At 45.9% G+C, this 24867-nt stretch overlaps 1 protein-coding gene across 11 annotated transcripts in view; it reads right to left on the reverse strand.

Moving 5' to 3' along the window:
- Positions 1-24867, reverse strand: part of PTPRT (protein tyrosine phosphatase receptor type T) — a 1164533-nt gene that overhangs the window by 863415 nt on the left and 276251 nt on the right. For 10 of the 11 annotated variants that reach the window (XM_027622224.1, XM_027622220.1, XM_027622223.1 and 7 more), the window contains exon 2: positions 12113-12238. In XM_027622224.1, coding sequence (XP_027478025.1) covers positions 12113-12238 — 126 coding nt within the window. Of the gene's footprint in view, positions 1-12112; positions 12239-24867 lie in introns of those variants that run through there. The other variant, XM_035728873.1, reaches the window with a different exon arrangement.

A 24867-nucleotide genomic window follows, 5' to 3' on the forward strand; every position in this document is an offset into this window, starting at 1 on the left:
TTTCTGATGTTGAGGTCTAAGTTCATTACGTATCTTACCAGATAAGATCATTTGCAAATATCTTCTCCCATTCAGTAGGTTGGCTTTATGTTTTGTTGACTTTTGAACTGAGGTTTGATATCACAGAAAACTGGACATCAAGGCAAGCGTCCATGTGGGTATTAGAACAGGTCTGTTTTCTCATTTATCTAACCCATGCATATTTGGATCATCACAAAGACCCTTCCATTGCTTTTCCAAGCCATCCTTATCACTTGTCCTCATGTGCTCATATCCTCCAGAATACTACTAAGCCTGTCTTCAATTTTCTTGCCTTTTTTCCCCCTACCAATTCTGTTATCACTGGAAACATCCCAAACTAGTACTGATTGGGGTCACTGTAGGCTAATGTAGTTTCCCTAATTAATTTTGTGGTTCAAAGTAAACAAAAGACCATCCCATAATATGAAAATGCCCTAAAGGAACTTTTTCAAGAGCTGTTTTGGAGACAACGATCTTGCCTTTTATTTGGACATATGAGCTCCATTTTGGCTTTTATCTTTTCTTCTCCCACTGCCATTTCTTGGATATTAAATAAACACAGTGCCTCCCTCTAGTAGAAAGACCACGCAGCTCTGGCAGGTGAACACCAGATCTAAGTGGGTGGCAGGAAGGCAATAACGCAGCTGTTGGGAACCATGACCTGATTCATCATGCGCATTCTCAGGAGGCACTAGAGTGAGGTGATCCAGAGTACAGACTCTGGGCACAAAGTTCCTGCAGGCAAATCCTGGCCCCACCATATGCTAACTATGACCTTGGGCAAGTCACAGAAGCATTCTGTGATACCAGCTCCCCAATCTGTAACATGCAGATCAGAGCATTTGCATCAGAGGACTATTAGTGGATTAAACAATATATTTAAGGTACTTAAGATAGTACCTGCCACATAATAAGCACCACATAAATATTGCTTCCCTACTATTATCATCACTATCACCACATACGTATATTCTCTCCCTCCCTCCCTCCCTTCCTTTCCCTTCCCATCCTCCTCTCTTTCTCAATACACATCAATCTGTTAATCGTGATATGTGAGGGAACAGAGATGGTGATGGAGAGAGTTAACGTATATGGACAGACTCAGCATTTCTTTCAAAATATATAATATTTTATCATTAAAGAGGGAAGAAAAAAATGTATTGACTCAACAGTGACTAAATGGGAACTTAAGAGCTCACAGTTTTAAGCCAATCAATAATAATATCAGGAGTGATTAAGGATGGTTAAAGGCCTCTACTTCCCGATCGTTGTAATGTAAGCACTACATTAAAGAAACAGTACGGCAGTTTTTTGATACATCAGATTTTTCCAATGGGGAGCCTCTTATATAGGCCACAAGCAGATCCGCACACTTGTGAGAGTATGACAGGCCCCAGAGTGAAGGAAGGGATAATGCCCAGGATCCTTTTACTTGCCCCAAAGATCAACTCTAGAGCAAGAGAGGCTCGACAAGCCAGGCCCTGGGACCAAACGCCCCATCAAGACGACAGCCTCATCAGGCTGAGAGGCAGCACTCCAGATGGGAACGCCGCAGATGCTCCAGACACCACGAACATGCCAGAGAAAGCAGCAACCTCTCCAGGGTTCTCCCAAAACTTCCCTGACAGCAGCTCACTTTTGTGGCCCAGACACTACCCCTATCACTGGACACCCCACTGCACAAGCCTCTGGCTGGTCCTCCCTAGATGGAAAGTCCTGGGCAGAAAGGGGCAGCAGGCTGCATCCAGGCCACATGCCCAACCATACCCAGGCTGCCAGGGGTAGTAAATTTCTGGCACCTTCACCTTCCAGCAAGTTCCACATTCCACCAAGATCCCCACAGTGGGAGATTCTCAAAATCAGGAAGCAGAATTGGAGGCTGAACTTTCAAAACGAAAGCACAAAGGCCTCTCTCACATGATTATATAGAAGGAGAAAGGGAAGCCAAGAGGGCAGAAGGAGAGGCTGAGGCTGGAGACAGATGCCAGGGTCAGATCATGAGAAAGTTCAATTATTAATAAGAACAATTCATTCGGCAACGTTCACTGCCCCTGCCTCCAAGGAGGACAGAAGCTAGCTGAGCAGCAGACTACAAAGAGGCTTGCTACCTGCAAATAAGCACTGGAGAGCCCAATCTGCTCTTACAGCCGATGTCCACCTTGACTTGTCAGCGCTTGGACTGCTCTCTGGTTGATTACTCTTTTGAGCATAATTCCTGCTAATCCTCAGAAGGTCTCCAACCAGTGAATGAAGGGCTAGAACATGGTGCGCTCAAGGGGACCATCACCATTTCTTGACTTGGGTTGACGGCTTCAGAATTTACCAAGAATGTTCCCTACATCAGTTCGTAGGCAAATATCCAGGATTCCACGTTTGACATGTGGATGATATTCCTCTTCCAGATCACAAAAATAATATACAACCACTCTGTGTTTGGTACACAAGGGAGTACTGAAATACATATGTATGAAAGTAAATGTGAGCACTTCTGCTGGAGAGGAGCACAGAGATATATGTACAAGAACATTCGCTGCAATGGGATTCAGGAGTGAGTAACTGCAAAGAACTTAAATATGCACCACTATAGGGTGGTTAAATAAATCATGAAACGATCATTGTAATGGAAAACTATGAAGCCTTTAGAAAGTATGCTTTTGAGGAATATTTAAGGACATGGGAAAACACTTAAAAATAGCATTAAGTAGAAAAAGAGAGATTTATATAAGTTTGTGTGCATACATGACTTTTTTTTTGTTCCTTACAGCTACCTCTACTGTGCATATTTTTTACAATGAACATAAATTATTTTTGCACTCATAGATCAGGACTTTAAATAGAAATAATTTTAAAAGATGTTTAGTTGATGACCCTGCCATGTATACGACTTTACTTATCCTGGATTTGAAGGCTGGCTCCTCTTTAATATATAACTTGCATGAGGTTGGGCCAATCACTTCATCATTCTGGGGCTTTGGTTTTCTCAAAAGAAAGAGGAGACAGGATCCCTGAACTCACAGGATGGTGGCACATGAAGCATTTTCCTATACATTTCATCTAATCTAATTCTTGGTTAGCATAAACACAGAGAAAAAGGTCAGTTTTCTTCAAAGAAAGGAAAGATTCCAATCCTTCCAGCACTCTGCTGTGAGTTCTACTGGAGACAAGGTGATGGGATCAGGATACAGGAATGTGACTGCCCCAGGAACAGTGTCCTAGGGCTGCCATAACAAACTGCCACAAACTGGGTAGCTTAAGACAACAGAAACTGATCCTCTCAGAGATATGGGGTGGACAAGTCTGAAATCAAGGTGCTGACAGGAACCTGTTCTTTCCCAAGGCTCCAGAGGAGGCTTCTGGTGTCTGCAAGTAATCCGTGGCATTCCGTGGCCTGTAGGTATATGACTCCAATCTCTGCCTCTGTCTTTATGTGGCCACCTCCCCTGTGTGTCTGCATGTCTCTCTTCCTCCACCAGTCCTACAGTGCGAGGGCCTGCCAGGACCACTGGCATAAAGGGAAAGGAGCATCACAACCCAGAGACTGTGCCCGCTTCCGTGGCAGGCTGACTGGTTACAATATTCCTTTCTGTGCGTGAATGCTTGTGTGTATTTTCTCTGATGTTTCCTAACATCTGCCCCTTCCAGTCAGATAACTAACTAGGATCTTTGCAGGTCTCTGCTCTAGAAATTTGTACAAGATGCAGAGGAGGAGCTTGAAGTCAAGGGTTCCTTCTTTCCTCTCCTTGTTTGAAAGCTTGAACTTACTCAAGAGATTAGGAATTCGATAAAGGGCCGGGCCAACAAAGGTGTGCCCTTGGGGTTTCGAAAGTGAGGAAAGAAGAATTAATACCTATTCTCCTGAAACTGTTCCAAAAAATAGAAATGGAAGGGAAACTTCCAAACTCATTTTATGAGGCCAGCATTACCTTGATCCCAAAACCAGACAAAGACCCCATCAAAAAAGAGAATTACAGACCAATATCCTTGATGAACATGGATGCAAAAATTCTCACCAAAATACTAGCCAATAGGATCCAACAGTACATTAAAAGGATTATTCACCACGACCAAGTGGGATTTATTCCTGGGCTGCAAGGCTGGTTCAACATCTGCAAATCAATCAACGTGATACAATACATTAACAAAAGAAAGAGCAAGAATCATATGATCCTCTCAATAGATGCAGAAAAAGCATTTGACAAAGTACAACATCCTATCTTGATCAAAACTCTTCAGAGTATAGGGATAGAGGGTACATACCTCAATATCATAAAAGCCATCTACGAAAAACCTACAGCGAATATCATTCTCAATGGGGAAAGGCTGAGAGCTTTTCCCCTAAGGTCAGGAACGCGGCAGGGATGTCCACTCTCACCACTGCTATTCAACATAGTATTAGAAGTCCTAGCCACAGCAATCAGACAACAAAAAGAAATCAAAGGCATCCAAATCGGCAAAGAGGAAGTCAAACTCTCACTTTTTGCAGATGATATGATACTGTATGTGGAAAACCCAAAAGACTCCACCCCAAAACTGCTAGAACTCATACAGGAATTCAGTAAAGTAGCAGGATATAAAATCAATGCACAGAAATCAGTGGCATTCCTATACACCAACAACAAGACAGAAGAGAGACAAATCAAGGAGTCTATCCCATTTACAATTGCACCCAAAACCATTAGATACCTAGGAATAAATCTAACCAAAGAGGCAAAGGATCTGTACTCAGAAAACTATAAAATACTCAGGAAAGAAATCGAAGAAGACACAAAGAAATGGAAAAACGTTCCATGCTCATGGATTGGGAGAATCAACATTGTGAAGATGTCAATGCTACCTAGAGCAATCTACACATTCAATGCAATCCCCATCAAAATACCATCCACTTTTTTCAAAGAAATGGAACAAATAATCCTAAAATTTGTATGGAACCAGAAGAGACCCAGAATAGCCAGAGGAATACTGAAAAAGAAAAGCAAAGCTGGCGGCATCACAATTCCGGACTTCCAGCTCTATTATAAAGCTGTCATCATCAAGACAGTATGGTACTGGCACAAAAACAGACACATAGATCAATGGAACAGAATCGAGAGCCCAGAAATGGACCCTCAACTCTATGGTCAACTTATTTTTGACAAAGCAGGAAAGAATGTCCAATGGCAAAAAGACAGTCTCTTCAACAAATGGTGTTGGGAAAATTGGACAGCCACATGCAGAAGAATGAAACTGGACCATTTCCTTACACCACACACAAAAATAGACTCCAAATGGTTGAAAGACTTAAACGTGAGACAGGAGTCCATCCAAATCCTAAAGGAGAACACAGGTAGCAACCTTTTCGACCTCAGCCGCAGCAACTTCTTCCTAGAAACATCGCCAAAGGCACGGGAAGCCAGGGCAAAAATGAACTATTGGGATTTCATCAAGATAAAAAGCTTCTGCACAGCAAAAGAAACAGTCCACAAAACCAAAAGACAACCGACAGAATGGGAGAAAATATTTGCAAATGACATATCAGATAAAGGGCTAGTATCCAAAATCTATAAAGAACTTATCAAACTCAACACTCAAAGAACAAATAATCCAATCAAGAAATGGGCAGAAGACATGAACAGACATTTCTCCAAAGAAGACATCCAAATGGCCAACAGGCACATGAAAAAGTGCTCAACATCGCTCGGCATCAGGGAAATCCAAATCAAAACCTCAATGAGATACCACCTCACACCCGTCAGAATGGCTAAAATTAACAAGTCAGGGAACGACAGATGTTGGCGGGGATGTGGAGAAAGGGGAACCCTCCTACACTGTTGGTGGGAATGCAAGCTGGTGCAACCCCTCTGGAAAACAGTATGGAGGTTCCTCAAACAGTTGAAATTAGAGCTACCGTTCGATCCAGCAATTGCACTACTGGGTATTTACCACAAAGATACAAATGTAGGGACCCGAAGGGGTACGTGCACCCCAATGTTTATAGCAGCAATGTCCACCATAGCCAAACTGTGGAAAGAGCCAAGATGCCCATCGACAGATGAATGGATAAAGAAGATGTGGTATATATACACAATGGAATATTATGCAGCCATCAAAAGGAATGAGATCTTACCATTTGCAACGACGTGGATGGAACTGGAGGGTGTTATGCTGAGTGAAATAAGTCAATCAGAGAAAGACATGTATCACATGACCTCACTGATATGAGGAATTCTTAATCTCAGGAAAGAAACTGAGTGTTACTGGAGTGGTGGGGGGTGGGAGGGATGGGGTGGCTGGGTGATAGATATTGGGGAGGGTATGTGCTACGGTGAGCACTGTGAATTGTGCAAGACTGTTGAATCACAGTTCTGTACTTCTGAAACAAATAATGCAACATATTTTAAGAAAAAAGAAAAAGAAGAAGATAACAGGAGAGGAAGAAAAGGGGAGTATGTCAGAGGGGGAGACGAACCATGAGAGATGATGGACTCTGAAAAACAAACTGAGGGTTCTAGAGGGGAGGGGGGTAGGGGGATGGGTTAGCCTGGTGATGGGTATTGAGGAGGGCACGTTCTGCATGGAGCACTGGGTGTTATGAACAAACAATGAATCATGGAACACTGCACCAAAAACTAATGATGTAATATATGGTGATTAACATAACAATAAAAAAATTTAAAAAAAAAAAAAAAAAAAAGAAAGTGAGGAAAGAGAGTCTTCCACAGTGGGAAGGGTGAGGGATGGGTCCCGCTGGTCTCATACTGCTCTGTGGCACCAGCCCCAGAAAGGATGATGGGTGACGCCCCCGGGCTGGCTAGACGCCACACAAGGGCTCCTAACCTAGAAAGCAGCAGCAGAATTACTAGACCCAAAGAGACCACGGGAATGGGACAGTAGGCTTAAGAGGAAACCACAATAGCCTGGCCTGTTTAAGTCCCCAGGACATCTGCAAACCCCTACGGAAGGGGGAGCCCCTAACATGAAAAAATGTATACGTAACTCCCTGGAAGCTCGGGTCAGATATAAGTTGATATAAAGGCAGCATTTCTAATGCACCTGGGTTTTCAGCCTGAGAGTCAACCTTACTGCATCCCAACACTTAAACAGCCTACAAGCAGAAGAAATTGAAGGCTACCTCCCAAGACCCATTGCCTCCGGTTTTAGCCCTTTTGAAAGGACACCTAACAGTCTTGAATCTCCCTCCAGCCCCCAAGGAGCTCTCCCACACACACACATACTGGGCCTTGGGCTGTTTCCCAGGGTGGACATGTTGACACTATGCCAAGGCTGGGGAAGGCACAACTAGAAACCAGAGACACCTGCAGGAAGTGCCAGGGACCAGATCGAGGCTTCTAGGGAGGCTCTGTGGGTATAGTAACCCCTATTGCTCTGGGAAAGCCCCAACAAAGATGAGGTCGGAGCAAAACCAGTTCAGAAGCCTGGAATGCCAGACTCTTCCCATGGAAAGGGATGAGGAAAAGACTCTGAGAGTGACTGTGTGCAGCACTGAATTAACAGAGCGGAGATAGAGGAGGTGTGCAAGCCCTCGGGGCAGCAAGTACCCTGTGTATTGAAAAGCCTCTCTGGGTCTCTCAGGGACCCATGCAGACCACCTGCTGGGTGGTGCAGCCGGGTAAAGCAGCATCTGGGGTCAGGTGAACTTGAAAGAAGGGGCAAGGCTGTAAGGAGAACTTAAGACTTACAGTTCCAGAGACTGTAAGAACCAGAAAAGAACACAAGGCAACCAGTACTGATGAAGCCCTACTATGTGCAGACACTTCACTCTCTCTCAGGCATCGTTCTGTTTAACTCTCACACTGGTTCCTATGCTAAAAAAGATGAAACTGACGCAGCGGGATTAAGGGCTCCGGATCACTAAGCTATGGCACAGGACTGCAATAAGCTGGCCTGGAAACACATTCATGACAAGAACTTTGAAAGCCAAGAACAGGACACTGTGGGAAGAACAAGGAGGGACTCTTTCTTTACATAGACTGGTAAGGGACCATCTCCCTGAGGAGGAGTCATCTGAGCTGAGGCCTGAAGAAATCAGCCAAGTGAACAGTGGAAAAATCCATTCCAGTGAAGTGAAACAGCATGTGCAAACGTCCTGAGCCAGAAAAGAATGTGACAGTCTTTCAGTCTCCAAGGAACTGAAAGGAGCCAGTGTGTCTGGGACATTTTGAGAATAAAAAAGGGCCTGCAGAAGACACTAGATCATACAGGCTGTAGCAATGAGTTCAGATTTCAACCCATGCACCAGGAGAAGCCAGCAGAGGGATTAAGTGCCAAAATGACAGAGTATGATCTACCCACAGCCTAGCACAGAGTTTGTCACACAAAAGGGGATGAGTCAAAGGTCGTGGAACATCTGAATAAATAGACTTAAACTAGACTTCCAAAGGATGGAAACACTGGTTTTACAAAAGGGAAAGTAAGATTTCAGTTTTTGCCCATAAGAACAATTTTGCCTAATCCAATCCAGAGAGCCACTTTCATGCCTCTCTGCCTAAGAAGCACGCAGAGCAGCTAAAATCCACAGGCACATCATGACAGAATAATTTCAGTGATCATTATCAAACGCCTCTATTTAGAAAAACTCAGAAGATTGTATTAGTACAATCCATTATTTATGAAATGATAATCTGCCATAACGAGGGGCTGAGAAAATTAAGATTAAAAGCAAGTGTTACTCCTTTGGGAAGAGAGATTGGCATGGTGGGAAAAGCAATGTCACTCGGCTTCTTAGAACCTTAGTTTCCTGATCTGTAAAATGGAAGGATTGTAAGAAAGATTAAAAATTCACTGTCAGTCAATAGAGGGCCCAACAGCATTTCAAGATGCTTATCATTCTTCATTTAAAAAAACACCTGATAGTGAAGTAAGTCAGAGAAAGACAAATACCCTATGATTTCAGTTACACATGGAGTCTAAAAAACAAATGAATAGACAAAAAGCAGAATCAGACCCGTAAGTACAGAGAATAAACTGATGGTTGACAGAGGAAAGGGGCTGTGGGGTGTGCACAAAATGGGTGAAGGGGAATGGGAGATACGAAAGAATGACCAGGTCATGAGGATGAAAGGCACAGCACAGGAAATACAGTCAACGTACGGAGAGAAATGTTGGTGAGCACAGCATAACATACAGACTCATTCCATCACTATGGAGTACACCCAAAAGTAATATAACATTGTACGCCAACAATGTATGCACTTCAACTCAAAGAAGAAAGAATAAGCAACGGAGAGCAAACAAAATTTTTAAATAAAAAATAAAATACACTTGATAAAGGCCATTTGGCCATCCATCCATGCATCCATCCAAAGGAAGGTTATTTTGTTCATACTATGTACAATGCCCTGTATTAAGCACTAAGATAAAGCTATGAACAAGGGTGCCCGGCAATAGCAACTTGGCCCATGCCGTCTACCTCAATGGGGAAGAGTGCCCCCCTGCCTGCCCCAGCACCTACTGGGCCACCTTCTGCCACCTGCAGCCTGGTACCCTCTATCAGGCCCGAGTAGAGGCTCAGCTCCCATCTCGAGAGTCCTGGGAACCAGGCTGGGAGAGGCTGGATCAGCGGGCCGCCACCCTGCAGTTCACCACACTCCCGGCAGGTACACAGGCTTGGCCTTGGGCTGCCCCTAACACCCAGAAGGCTGGGCTGAGGGGGTTCCCGGGAAACTGCAAAGTAGGCTGCTCTCTCGAGGTGAGCGTGGTCCCCAGGCACACAGAATATCTCATCTGGGGGTAAAACATACACTGAACAAACAACATGCACTGTGACTTCCATTCTTGAGAAAAAGCGTAGGATGCGATGACCCAGGCTCAAGTGTCTTGGAAGTGCTATATCCTAAGGAAGTTGGTGTTTCTGCTGAGATACGAAGGGGAAGAACAAGAGAATGAGGTGGAGGAGAAGGTTCTATGGAGAGTGGTCTTTCCTGACAAGGAACATGGCAAAGCAAGTACACCGGGAATGGGAGATGGAAATCAAGAGCTCAGTTTAGGATCTGTTGAGTTTAAAGAGCATACAAGATCCTACAGGTGGGCTAAGGAGAAGCAGGAAGAGCATATGTGTGTGCATGCAAAACACAAGCACGTACTAGAAGATCTGGATGTATCTGGCCAACCACAAAGATGGCCAGGCAAAACAGAGCATGTGGTACATTCCAGCAGAGTGCTCTGGACTCTGTGGGTCCCTAATGGAATGAGTGATTCTATCATCTAAACCAAGACACTTCTGAGAATAAAGTCAGCAGTGTTAAAAAGGATGATGGGGCAACAGGCATACAGGTTGTCCCTCGGTCACCTTATGAAGGGGCGTGTGTAGTTGATGATTCTGTCATGCCAAGTAAGATCCTACCAGATCTGCAAAGCTCAATTTTGTACCATAGCACCGACTTATTTTACTTGGGCTGGTATCTACACTCATGAAAAACTTATACAACCATTTACGCCCTTAACTGGAACTATACAGAACCATCCAGTAGCCTCCTGCTTTGGAGCCAAACTCACAGTCACAGAGGCCACACAGGCCACACCCTTACCTGAACAACCCTGAGCATCTTCCCTGTCTCCAGCCTAGTGGTATCCTGTTAGACTCCCCTCCCCAGAGGACAGCAAGCACAAATGGCAGCCAGGCAGTGGGGGGTGTAGGTCTAGAGTTCACACAAGATGGCTGATGGCAAATGAAGGCACAGGAAGAGTGGAGGCCATCCAGAGTGTGATGGTTAAGGTTGTACATCAACTTCCCTGGGCTATGAGATGCCCAAATCGCTGCTAGAATATTATCTCTGGGAGTGTCTATGAGGGTATTTCTAGAATAGATTAACATTTGAATTGGCAAACTGAGTAATGCAGACAGCCCTCCCCAACATGGCAGGCATCATCCACTCCCTTGTGAGCCCAAACAGAACAAAAAGGGAAAGGTAGAGTGAATTCATTCTCTCTACTTGAGCTAAGGGCATCTGTCTCTCAAACATCAGTGTTCCTGGTTGTTGGGATTTCGACCTCCCATCAGAGTGTACACCATCAGCCCCAGACTCGGACCAAATTACACCACTGGTTTTCCTGGTTCTCCAGCTTGCAGACAACAGATCATAGGACTGCTCAGCCTCTATACAGTGTGAGCCAATGCCTGTACTAAATCTCCTCTTAAATATCTCTCTATATATATATCCTATTGATTCTGTTTCTCTGGAGAACCTAATACACATGGAAACAGTATAGAACAAGCCTGAGATCTCCCGTATTTAAACAGTATAGAACAAGCCTGAAATCTCCTGTATTTAGTGGCCAAAGTGAGGAAGGGTGCCAGAAGGTGTTGGGGAAAAAAAAGAAGACAACGTGTGGGTTAGAGGAGCCCTTGCGCAGGAAGGAACCACAGACACGACATCCCCTCTCCGACAACCAGACATCTTTACCGCTGAACCTGAGATCACACACGCACAGAGGTGATCCTCATGTTCCCAGAACTGCAACACTTTCTGGCTTATGTCCCCAGGTAAGCCTTTTCAAGAGTCCAGTCACCCAGGCATACCCCACCCTAAATGTATTCTGAGTGTCCCTCTTCTAGGCGTATCTTCCCTAGAATACATCAGATGTCTCTCTCATATGCCTGCCACAAGCAGCTATCCATCAAGAAAATACATTAGCCCTTTAGCCCCACTGGTTAAGGATAAGCTGCGCATTCAGGATGTCAGGACATTAACTTTATGAGTAACAGTCTGTGCCAGTTTCCCTAGATATATGTGTGTCTGTGTCCTGGAAGAAAAGGAAATGACTTCATTCTTCAGACTTTCTCTCCCATAAAATCCAACTACTATTAAGTTCCCAAGCAAAACCCAGGGATGCCCTAACTTGTAGCTAAATCTTAGACTCTCAAAGCTGAAAGAAATGCTCAAGGTTCCTGAATCTAGGTGAAATGTGATTCCTACCACATACCTTAAGAATTCACCAAGCCTTGGTTTGAACAGCCCTGGGGACAGGGAATTACTACCAGTGAACCTGTCTACTGCCCTCTCAGACAGCTCAATCCCTAAGAAAGTTTGTCCCCACAAGCCATCCAAAGAGTGAGTCATCCTCATCACAGCCTCAAACACAGGAGATCACGTACCTGTGGGCACCGCTGGGTCCAGCATTGGTTTTTCCCACGTGTTTATCTGCTCCCACGTAAACCCATTGGTCCCCAGGGCCACGCTATAACCACAGTTGCCGTAGTGCTCATCAAAGGAACAGCCACCTGCAGACAAAAGAGAGAGGAGTGAATACATCCTTGTGTTTGAGGCTTGGCTCGTTACCCCCGTCTCATCAGCTCTTCATTTACAGCTTCGAATGTTAAACTCTGGAGATTTAAAAAAAAAAAAAAAAAAGGCAAGCAAATTGGATTTTTACATTGGTTTTGGTGCTCTCGGGAAAGGCGCTGGCATCTGCAGCCCGCCCCCCCCCCCCCCACACACACACACCATTTAAAAAAAGTTAATAAGGCCAGTTACATTGATTTCAATCTTCCTTCCTGAGAAAGTAAACAGCAACGCCTCATTCTAAGCAGGAAAAAGGAATGCCAAGGCATGCCTCTCTGATTGTTTCCTGCCACAGGGAGAGACACTGGGGACAGCAGAGAGAGCACCAGCCCCAGAGTCCGGTCAGACCAGCCACAGATCTCAGCCGTGCAAATCCGGGCCAGCTGCGGCCTCACCTGCATCTCGGTCTCCTCACCTGTGATACAGAGGGAAGAGCCACTGGACAGAAACACCATGAGGATGAAATGGGGTAACATACATAGAGTAACTAGCACAGAATAAATTCTCCACATCTATCCCCTTCCCTATAAAAGCAGTTTGTGAAAACTCACGTTTCATGGCATAAAAATCAAATTTGTGGAAGAATCAGACAATCGTGAACCTGGAAGATAGTGAAGTCAATGCTCATAGTGTTTAAAGTCATCCACCTTTTTATAGGAAGCTATATCAGTTCAATTCTGACAAGGATTTACTAAGCATACGCTTAGGGGGCTGGAGGTCCCCTCCGAGTGATGCTGACAAAGATGCAGGGTACAGAACCAGGGCTCCAAGGAGGGAATGCTGGTCTGTCCGGAGAAACAGGCGCCATGACATCCTGAAGGGGGACTGATCAAGGCTCTGGAGGATCCAGCATCTCCGTGGACCAAGAACAGGAGGAAGAGCATCCAGGGTGAGCTGGTGGGACACAAAGGCGGCAGCCTCCTGACTCGTCTCCCAGACCCAGTTTCACACCCAACCCACTTTGCCACTGCCCCCCATTTCCTTGATGCTCAGGTCTCATCACAGCACCATCTCCCTCCCTTACACACTCATGCTTCCCCATCACCTGTGCACATGTGGTTCCGATCCACGTACAGAAGCCATCCCTCACTAGCCCCAGCCTGCGTCTACAGCCTCCCCTAACATCACACTGCCTTCTCCACCAGCTGCCAAGGAAAAAAGCCCCTCTCGGCACCCCAGGCCTGGGATGTCCTCTGCTTAGCGGGGTGGAAGTCCTGTTGACAGGTATAATATGGAAGACAGTCACACCACCACTAAAAAAAACCCTATGATGCCAAAGGCTTTCTCTACTTTCCTTCCTTACTGTGAATGAGAACCCGTAAGCATTGGCCCTTAGCACCCCAATTTGGAGTCTTGGCTGGGCTGAGGAAAGCTGGACCTACTTTGGTAGTACAGGACTTCGGGCTTGAGTAGAGAGTATTCAATAACTTTGTCCTAAAAAGTAACAGGAATTTGCGGCGTCTTATGTAGGTACCTAGATTAAAAAGCTGAGGAGAGGGAGAGAGGAATGCAAGAAACAATAAAAAGCAGAAACCTACAGAAGATGTCAGCCAGTAAGAAATTTCCTCTGATGGAAACTGCCTGATGCCTTGGTAAAAATTAAAATACATGATTTCATTTATTCATTCTTCAACAACTGTTGTTGTTTTTTTTTTAAGAAATATTTATTTGAGAGTGCACACGTGCATGAGCACGAACAGGGAGTGGGGAGGACAGAGGAGGAGAGAGAGGGTCTCAAGCAGACTCCACCCCAAGTGTGGCACCCAACGCGGGGCTCAACCTCACAACCCCGAGATCGTGACCTGAGCCAATAACAAGAGTCAGACACTTAGGTATATATATACAATGGAATATTATGCAGCCATCAAAAGGAACGAGATCTTGCCATTTGCAACGACGTGGATGGAACTGGAGGGTGTTATGCTGAGTGAAATAAGTCAATCAGAGAAAGACATGTATCATAGGACCTCACTGATATGAGGAATTCTTAATCTCAGGAAACAAACTGAGGGGTGCTGGAGTGGTGGGGGGTGGGAGGGATGGGGTGGCTGGGTGATAGACAGTGGGGAGGGTATGTGCTGTGGTGAGCACTGTGAATTGTGCAAGGCTGTTGAATCACAGATTTGTACTTCTGAAACAAATAATGCAATATATGTTAAGAAAAAAAAGAAGATAGCAGGAGGGGAAGAATGAAGGGGAGTAAGTCGGAGGGGGAGACGAACCATGAGAGACGATGGACTCTGAAAAACAAACTGAGGGTTCTAGAGGGGAGGGGGTGGGGGGATGGCTTAGCCTGGTGAGGGGTATTAAAGAAGGCACGTTCTGCATGGAGCACTGGGTGTTATGCACAAACAATGAATCATGGAACACTACATCAAAACTAATGATGTAATGTATTGTGATTAACAAAACAATAAAAAAATCTGCTCTGAAAAAAAAAAAAAGTCAGACACTTAATCGACTGAGCCACCCAGGCACCCCAATTCAACAACTGTTTAACTGAGCAGTTAGTGCAGATCCCAGAGAGTCCGAGGCCCTAGCTATACAGTGGTTCACAGAAGCAGCCTGCTAGTGCTCTTCAGCAACACAGACTGATGGTAAACAAGTCAATGAATAAACCTGCACACATTTCAGCACCGTGCCACAGAGGCCACGGTTGGGGTGCGGGAGAGGAGCCTACTAGCTTGGGGCCGCGGAAAGAGTGCCCTAGTCTGTGCCCTCCTGTCCCTCCACTACACCCAGCTCCTCGGGGAGAGCTGGCCACCCAGGGCAGCCGTGTGCTGCCGGTAATTCAGGGAACTGAGGGAAGAAGGGCGATGACCAGTGTGCACGGACAAACGTCAACGGGCAAGGACGGGAGGCCCAGGAGATGAGAGGAAAGGGTTGGAGAGGACACTTCACCCCGGGTACAGTGGAGAAGGATGGGCTTTGAAAGGCAAGGTGGGAGGCACTCAATCAACGTCCACCAGACAGTCAGCGTCAGAATGGTTGGGAACAGCTCTGGCACATACTAGGGCTTAAATATCTGTTGAATGAATGAACCAATAATGTTAACGGGATGCCTGACACAGACGGAGCTCTGTTTCAGTAACAGCGACAGTGAGCACAGAGCCCCCGGCACTCAGCCTGCCCTTCTGGGTCTCAGCCTCGCCCCTTCCACCTAGGAAGCTCATTCCCCACACTGCCTGACAAATCCCAAGTGATCCTCCAAATCACTTCTACAAACTTCCCAACCAGAGTAGAGTGTGAATGCCCCAGACACACGACGTTTACAATTTAAAAGCAATGACGGCAGCAGGTGTGCTGTTGTTCAGAGAGCTAACCACCCTCCTCTACATCTCCCTGCCATCACCTGCCAGGGGCCCCCAGACAAATAAATCGGGTCCATGCCATGGACAACAGGTCCTGACGTGCTGGAATTGATAAGCAAGGGGCGCCTGCAGCATCTCCAGACCTTAGCATCCTAAACGGAGATCAGCCTCCAGGCTGAGAGAAGAAAAGAGTGGCCAAGACCATGCTACATGTATGGCAAACTGTTTGGATCTTCTCTCTTGTGCATACAAAAGAGGGGGCACCTGGGTGGCTCAGTTGGTTGGGCATATGCCATCAGCTTGGGTCATGATCCTGGGGGCCTGGGATGGAGCCCCATGTCGGGCTCCCTGCTCAGCTTGGAGTCTGCTTCTCCCACTCCCCCTGCCCCTCCCCCTACTCGTGCACACTCTTTCTCAAATAAATGAAATCTTAAAAAAAATTCTCTCTCCCCCTTTCCCTTTGCCCCTCCCTAAAGAAAGAAAGAAAGAAAGAAAGAAAAAGAAAGAAAGAAAGAAAGAAAGCAAGCAAGCAAGCAAGCAAGCAAGCAAGCACGCACGCACGCACGCACGCACGCACACACTATGTCTCCAAGCCACTTCCATCTGGGTAGTAAGACCGGGTAGTAAACCCTAGAAACATGTAACAAAGTGATATCCATCACTTGCAGGCTGCATGACCAGCCCGTAAAAATGACCTCTTACAAACAATCCACCTCACCTGCCCCTGCTGTGAGGAACTTCAAAACTATAGGGGAAGGCAGTGGCATCAAAGGAAAAAAGATGTCTAGATCCCTAAGACACTCACTGGAAGGAGCCAACCATTAAGCTTCCCAGAGCAAAACAATGTGTCTTATGTTGCTGACACCTTAGGGGTTAAGTATGACCACAGCAGAACCTTCTGCACCCTGACGAATATAAGAAGCACGCTCTCTCGAGCATCTGCTCCATGCCAGGCAATATACTAGACACAGACTGCATATTTCATCTCATTTGCTTTCACTTAATGCTTGCAACCTGGTGAGGTAGGTTATTATCCCTACTATAAGTACAAGGTAATTAATGTATGGAGGGGTTAAGTGGCCTTCTCAACTCACACAGAAGGGAGTGTTAGAACCAAGATTAATTCTGTGGTGACCTAACCGCACAACCCCATGCTCTAATAGACCAGAGAGAGAATGTATTCCCCCAAACCAAGGACCAAGCCTTTCACTTAAAAGGTTATGAGAGAGGATCACACAAAAGGCTTCCAAGGTGGTTGGACCTCCCATTAGAATGCATTCCTTTGCTCATTTCTAGAAACATTTAACAAAGTTGTTTTTTTGTTTGTTTGTTTGTTTACGTGTTCTGTGCAGGAGCACAGAATTGACAATTAGAATTCTTACACGCATGTAGTTGGCAGAGTGCAGGGAAAGAGAGCCACATCTACATCCAAGGTGCAAAGATGCAAAAAAACACCTTCACGGGGATGTGTTGAAGCCCAAAGATCCCATTCAAAGGAGGGTGTTTAACTGATCCCTGATCTATCCTCTATCAACTCTAGCACTACCACTCACAATCCCACTGTGGCTTGATGAACACGGAAGCAGGAAATCCAGCATGTTAGGCATGATGGCAAAAAACAACTGAGAACAGAGAAAGACAAAAGCTGTTTCCTACACGTCTGCCTGCTAAAAGGGAGTTAGGTATTTGGCTCTGAGCTTCCAATGGCCACTAGAAAAAGGAAAATCTGTTCAGATACTGAACACTCTGTGTTCATACAATAAAAGCCAAATTGCACAGGAAAATTACAACCATTCCAGGCGCTTAGCTCACACAAGAATTTCTCCACAGGGCCACTGGTAACAGAAATCCCATTCCCCATCACGAACAGTGTCTGAAACAACATCCCCACAAGGAGTGCATGGCCAATGACATGCGACTATTTCTCATAGTCATTCTCAACATAAACTGGCAGTATTACCCAAACATGCAATCGGGGGGAAAGCTGCTCACTGGGACTCCATATGATTCAATGTAGAGTAGTCTGGCTGGACCCAGAGACAAGTTTTAAAAGCTATTTGGGAGAAAAAAACATACTTCAGGAATTTTTTTTTTTTTTTAAGCAAGCCTCCCCGAATTTTCTTCCTCTCAACCAACAGATTGAGGAAGAGTGGTTATGAGCTCAAGATGATACATCCTGACAGCAACCCACACTGCAGCTGGGTACAGCCCCTCTAGCTCACATCTCTTCCTCATTCCTGGGCCTGCGTTTTCGGGTGTGCATGACGGATCACCAGGAAACACTGCAGTAGTAAAGGTTAAGGATTCCAGAGACTCAGAACTGGGAACTGTCAGGAGACACAGAGATGAAGAGCCAGGCTGCGAGCCAGGGATTGGCTCCTGAGGGCCAGCAAGAAGAGAAGAAAGCAAAGAGTAGTTGCCCCTGGACCTGTGACATGAAATATGCAAACCCTTGATAATCTCAAGTCTCACCGCTGTTCCTCTTACTCTTTAAAAAATTAGGTTTACTCTCTTGGTGCAATTCCTTAGGTCCTTAATGCCTGACCAAAAAGGCTCCTGGCCATCTCTGCAGGTGGTTGGGGCAGGCTACTTAGGAAAGACTAATGACTGGAAGGATTCCCGAAAGACTTCCATTTGGATGTTCACCTCATTCAGTTTTAAAGAACAGGCAGACCCATTTAACTGAGGTCAACCCTACCACAGTCATTTTGGGGGGAAACCAAAACCACACAGCCCACCCCTACCCCAGGAATCAGGCTCAGCCTCCAGAGCACATGCCCTGGTTTGGAGAAGACCCACATAACTGGGGGAGGACACAACAGGGCAGTTCAGCCGCAGGCAAAGGACCCTGCCCTACCTCCTGGCACCCAGAAATAGGAGCTATTTCCCTGGATGGGTTGAGGTCAGAATGTGGCAAAGGCCCCAGATGCTCTGATGTGAGTCAAGCATAAAAAGTCAACAGAGAAATGGAAAACTGTAGCAAGGAAATTGGATCCTGAAAATCCTTTTGGGTTTGGTAACGTATAGCATATCAGCATCTGTAACGGAAGTAAAAATAGTGCAGGATACATACTTTAAGATACATTAAAGCATAAATAAAGTTTATAGTGCCAATCAGAATTTTTTTTAAACATGAGCTCTTCTTCTGAAAATGAGAAAGGAATAGAATTCAATAAAAATATAAATGTGTCTGCCTCTGCACTTCTCAGATATGATCCTGTATTTTCTTGAACAGAATTAAGTTCCGAAGAGGAACTACAGATTTCCTGGGCTTCTGCTATATGCCAGGCACTGCACTTGAGCTGTGTAAGTATGTATTTATAGATGTGTGTACACGAACGGAGGTAAGTCCAACTACCACCTCTCTCAAAGACAGGGATCAACACACTTGCTCTGTCAAGAGCCCAACAGTAAAAATTTTCAACTCTATAGCCATATAGTCTCAGTCATAACCACTCAACTTTGGCATCATAATGTAAAAGCAGCTGTAGACAATACATAAACAAATGGATGTGGTTGTGTTCCAATAAAACTTTATTTATTAAAACAGGTGGTGGGCCAGATCTTACCCAGGGGCTGTAGTTTGCCAACCCCTCCTCTAAGAAAGAAGCATTGCTTTCTCTGTTTTACACATGAAAACTGTCCTCAGACTTACTAAGGGATGTGCCCAACTAGGAACTTCAGGGAGAAAGAATACCTCACAAAAAGCAGTAACAATACTAACATCTCCTTTTATTGGCCACTGAGCATATAACCATCACCACAGGCCATACCATTTTGATTGTACCCATATAACAGGGAAGTAAACTAACCTGTATGAAGTAGTAAAGTCAAGACATTAGTCTCAGGCTGTAATGATACCAAAGCCCAAGTATTTTCCTTTGCTCCAGCCCTGCCGCTCTTAGAACACTGTGTGTGTTCAGAGAATCCAAGTTTCATCCTGCTGCTTCCAGGGGGAGAAAATAAAAAGCTGTGACTCCACCATCCAATGGTGGAGCAAGTTAAGAGAAAAACATTTTTAAAAAGGGCAGAAATCTGCCTCCACTTCCAGCAAAGCTCGTAACTTTGACTGACAAACATGAGCATGATCAAGCAAGGTGACGTGCCATGAGGAGGATGAAACGGTAACACCCCATCCTCTGGCAAGTATAGACCTAAAACTCAAAACCCTCGTAAGCCCACTCAATACCCTCCCCTCTGGGGGTTCTGAGGGCACATCCAGCACTGGAGACCTGGGGAAAGGGAAAAATGAGATCACAGGACTGTGTCCCTCCAACGCCAAGCCCCAAAGCTCCATGAGAGCAGAGGCATGCCATGTATCTCTTCACTCAGCATCTAACCCATAGTCTGCGCTTGACTTTATTGTTCAATGAATGGCTGAATACATTTAAAATGGACCTGCACTCATGCAGGGGAGGCAGGCTGAGACCCCACAGGGGGCTCTGGTGCCTCTTCCACTGGGCTTCCTTTGGGGGTTAAGATGAACCCAGTGTAGGCCTTGGAGCCCAGTAGAGATCTGGAACTCACCCTGAGACTGGACCTTTTAAGAGCATTTACTCTGGTCCTGCAAATGCCCAGTACAGAGGGAAAGACTGAACCCAGCGTGTGAAAGGACGTCGAAGGACGAGCCCAGGAGAAACCATCAGGCCATCAAACAACGGGAGGACTGAGATGAGACATGTGCGGGCCAAGGAGTCCTAAGAGGAGAAACGTGAGAGCATTAGCAGCAGACCCAGGAAGAGAGGCTGCTCAAGGTTAAACTGTGTGCAGGGTGTGCGCAGGAGTAGTGGGCACAATGCCAGTGGAGCCAGGTAATCATGGTACAAGGTCAAAGAGATGTGGACACAAAGCTACTGGGTAGACACAAATCCCAAGTAAATCTGAGTGGTAATGACAACCAACACCCCATGTCAGGTGCTGAACTATAGGCCAGACACTATTCTAAGGGTTCACCCATAGTAGCTCATTTAATTATCTCTATCATCCCATGAGATAGGTATGATCATTATCCCCCATTGTAGAGATAAGGAAACCAAGGCACAAAAAGGTTAAAAAAAAAAAAAAAACTAGCCCAGGATCACAGAAATCCCAAGTGCCAAAGGGAGGCTTTGAACCCAGACTGACCAGCTCAGTCTACATCCTTACCCACCACATTAGGTTGTCGTGACAATGAACTTGGAAGGCAAGCTTGGCCTTGAAAGGAAGTTCTGGCTGAGGGAAATGGGTGGCTGTCCCACAATTCTCAGATCCCTGTGAGAGGAACACTGAGCCAGCCTTGCAGGCCTTCTGCCCCCAATCACTGGCTCGGCTCAAGATGCCAGTCTGCAGTCCTGGAGGTCAAGTCAGAGAGACAGGCCTCTCTTTAACTTACAGGAGGCGACAGTGTGCTGGTGAGAAGGAGAAATGGAGGTGGGGTCTCAGGCAGGCAGGAAGGTGCATGGGGTGGGGGCTCAGGCCTCACGCAGCCATCCCAGATCTGTGGCAAGCTCACACTTAGGAGCTACTAAGACAGACTCAAGAGGCAGCAGGACTAAACACTTAGGGGCACAGGAAAAGGCAATGCGGTAGAAGTGGTTTTAATTACTCTAACTCAGAGTTTGGCAAACTTTCCCAAAAAACCCAAGTAGTAAATATTTCCACTTTGCTGTTACGTTGCCTTTCTACAGCAATGCAACAAATTAACACAAAAATCAGGGGCTTAAAACAGCCCCCATTTACTATCTCACGGTTTCCGCAGGTCAGGAGTGCAGGCAAGGCTGGGCTGCTCTCTCGGGGCCTCACAAGGTTAAAGTCAAGGTGTCAGGGAACTGCCATTTCTTTCTGGGGCTCAAGTCCTGCTTGGGGCTCAGGTGGTATGGGGCAGAATTCAGTTCCTGGTTACAGGACGGAGGTCCGTGTCCTCTGCTTGGCTGCCATCCATGGGCTACTCTCAGCCCCTAGAAGCTGCCCACAGTTCCTCGTCACTAATCCCCAAATCTCCTGCTCTGGACAGAGCACAGTCCTTTCTAAGGGCTTGTCCAATTCGGTCAGGTCCATCCAAGACCATCTCCTTTTTGATTAACTTAAATCAACCGATTTGGAGCCTTCGCTACATCTGCGAAATTCCTTGACCTTGGGAACTAATCATGGGCGTGAAGTCCATGAACTCACAGTCCCACCCAAGGAACGGGGATTACCCAGGGCAGGCATGCCAGGGGGTGGAGGTCTTGGAGGCTATCCTAGAATTCAGCTCACCTCAGTGGGTCACCCAGCATCTCTCATGACAACACAGCCACACCACTGGGGCTCAGAAGCAGCCATAAACACACAAAAAAGAACAAGCAGAGTTGCATTCGATAGAGAAGTTCAATGTTTATTGACATTGCACTCTGAACTGCATTATGATTTTCACATGTCACAAAATACTACTGTTCTTTTGATTTGTCTAAAGCATTTAAGAACATGAAAACCATTCTTCATTGGTGGGCCACATAAAAACCAGCGAAGGTCTAGAATTGGTCTGCAGGCTGTACTGTGCTGACATTTGGTTTAATGCCATAAAAATTTCTAATTTTAACACAGAGAGAAGGACCATGTTTCACCATTTGAGTGTTTGTTGTCTATATGAGGTCATGGGCCTTTTAACACCTCTTTCCCAGTTCCCAGATGGAGAATGTTTTTTCCTTCCTCTGGGGAATGGAAAGGAGAACGTGTCTCCCTCCATCTTCCAAAGCCACACTCCTGACCTGTGGGATAAGCGCTGAGAGAAGCACAAGAGCTCCCCATATTTAAATAAGCATTTCCCCTACATCACAGCTTATGTTCTTTACGGGTAAGGATTAGCATGCCCACTTCAGGGAAGAAGAAAACAAGACCAGAGCACATGACCTTCTCAACACCACACAGGGGCAGGACTGAGACTCAAGCCACAGACCTCCTCCTCAGTCAACTTTGAAAACCAGGGCAACACCAGGATCCATCCAGCTACAAAATTTGTGGGGCTCAATACCTAACTAAAATACAGAATCTCTTGCTAAAAAATTAAGAATTTCAACATGGCCACAGCAGAGTCTAAAACCAAGAATATGAACCCTTCCAAGCACCAGGCTCCATGAGACTGCACAGGTCACACCCTCATGAAGCCAACCCTGCTCAGTGGACACCCATATTCTAACAATAAAATGCCCAACCCCCAAACCATCAAGATCCCACCCGCATGCTGACAAATGCTTTGAAGGCAGGGCGATATCTAAATGGGGCTTACAATCGTGAGCAGCCTATCGCGAGTAGGCCAGCCTTGCCCCCGGAATGAATGTAAACCAGGCTTGCATAAATTGAATTCCTTTTTTGAATATTTAATTGAATTTGCAGAACTGTGTGCCAGGGGGGTGTTTTAAATAAGTGCACAAATATGATAAGAAGGCCTTCACACCATTATATCTAATTCAGTAAGCAAAAATAATGGCAGGGCACATTCCAATTAGTGTTTGATTTACTTGCTTTAATAATAAATCCAATTAGTAGAATGTTTTATAAAGTCATCCAATGTCAAACACTCATGGACTCAACAGATAGAAACAATACTCCTAATAGAAAAAAAATGTTTTAAAGCTTTTTGAACAGTGAATTTATTATAAATAAGAAGATGTCTCTCTGATGGCTTGAGCATTCCCTAAGGACCACAGAAAGTGTCTGATCTGTTCATTTGGTTCTTTCTCCCAAAGACTCCGTGAGGCAACTCAGGTTAATCTGGCCCATTATAATAAATCCGGGAATAAAAACAACAAAAGTGGAAGTTGGCAAAGACACCTCAAGGGAGAATAATGAACTTGCTGCTGGGTCTTCTAGACCAGAGACGTGTTTGGACTTCCAAGGCAGCTTAGTAGAGCAGGAAGAGACAGGGCTGACAGAAACAGTGGTGTTCTAGAACCTGATGCAGCTCTCCCATGCCCTGAGCAGGGTCCACCTATAAACTAGAGAGATCAACGAGCTTGGTGGCCCTCAGGCATGCACACTTCAGGCAGTGGATGAGGATCTTTGTCCACTGAGATATACATAGATGGGTATTAAAAGTGTGGACTCTGGAACCAGCATCCCAGCTCTGCTATTTGGGGTGGGGCGGGGGGGGTACGGTTAGCTTTGTGACCTTGGCCAAGTTATTTAACTTCTTTGTCCCTCAATTTCCCCATCTGTAAAACGAGAATGATAATAGTACCCATCTCTTACAGTTGTTACAGGGATTGGGTCAATTTAATATTTACCCACCAAGACGTGGAACAGTGCCTGGCACATAGACAGCAAATGAGTATTTATTAAATTAATGTTCAATCCCAATGTATGAATTAGACATGGGGAAGACAGCTATGTTATATATTATATTCAGGCTACAAAATCTCATAAACAATACTTTAAAGAAACTATCTGAGTTGGCCCACCATTTCCTGTATGGATCAGCAACACCTACTGTGATACGCAATTGATCCGTACTCTAAGTCTGAGCTTCATTCTCCACTTACTGTTGTGTGACCCTGGGCAAATCACCTAACCTCTCAGGTCAGAGATTCTTCCCACGTAACAGAAGGCAGTAAGTTAAACTCTCTCAAACAGCACTTGAATTCCTGATACCCTGTGAAATGGTGACTATGTCCTCTACCAAGTTTACCCAGCTCCATTTGCTGAGATACAGACTGTCAGGCATCCCCAGGACAGAGAAGCCTCCGTTCAGACCAGCCTCTCTGCGTGGTCTGCCACAGCCCTCAGTCTGGTCCATGTGTGTGGTACCAGAAGAGAACATGGTAGCCATATTCTCACACGCCCCAGCCCTGCCTGGAGCCAATTTCCAAGCAGACCCGAGAGAGAGCCTGCGGGAGAGGCAGCATCTCTGCCATGGGCCAACGTCCCAGGGATGCTGCAACGGACTGTGTCCAGGAGGAAAGAGCAAAGGAGAAGCCCATGTGTGGGGTCAGCGCTCAGCTTCAACCTGCCAAGGAGAGGATCAGGGAGCAGGGAAAAGCTTGGTCACTTTCAGTTAAAAGTGAAGATAGCTCAATCTGGAGAGTCCACCAGCCTGAAAAGTGGCCCCACCCAACTCAGCACATCTCTCTCCCCTCCGCCTCCCCGCCCCACCACCCAAAACCACCTGGGGCCAGATACAGGGATTTCCACTGCTCTCCCCCATTTAAGAGGGGCACAGATCATCTGGCCCAGCTCCCAATTTTACAGGTGGGATAACCATGAAAAGCACAAAGCTGCAAAGAGGGGTGCAGAGCTGGGATGGA

Source organism: Zalophus californianus, chromosome 8, assembly GCF_009762305.2.
Source record: "Zalophus californianus isolate mZalCal1 chromosome 8, mZalCal1.pri.v2, whole genome shotgun sequence".
Lineage (NCBI taxonomy): Eukaryota > Metazoa > Chordata > Mammalia > Carnivora > Otariidae > Zalophus > Zalophus californianus.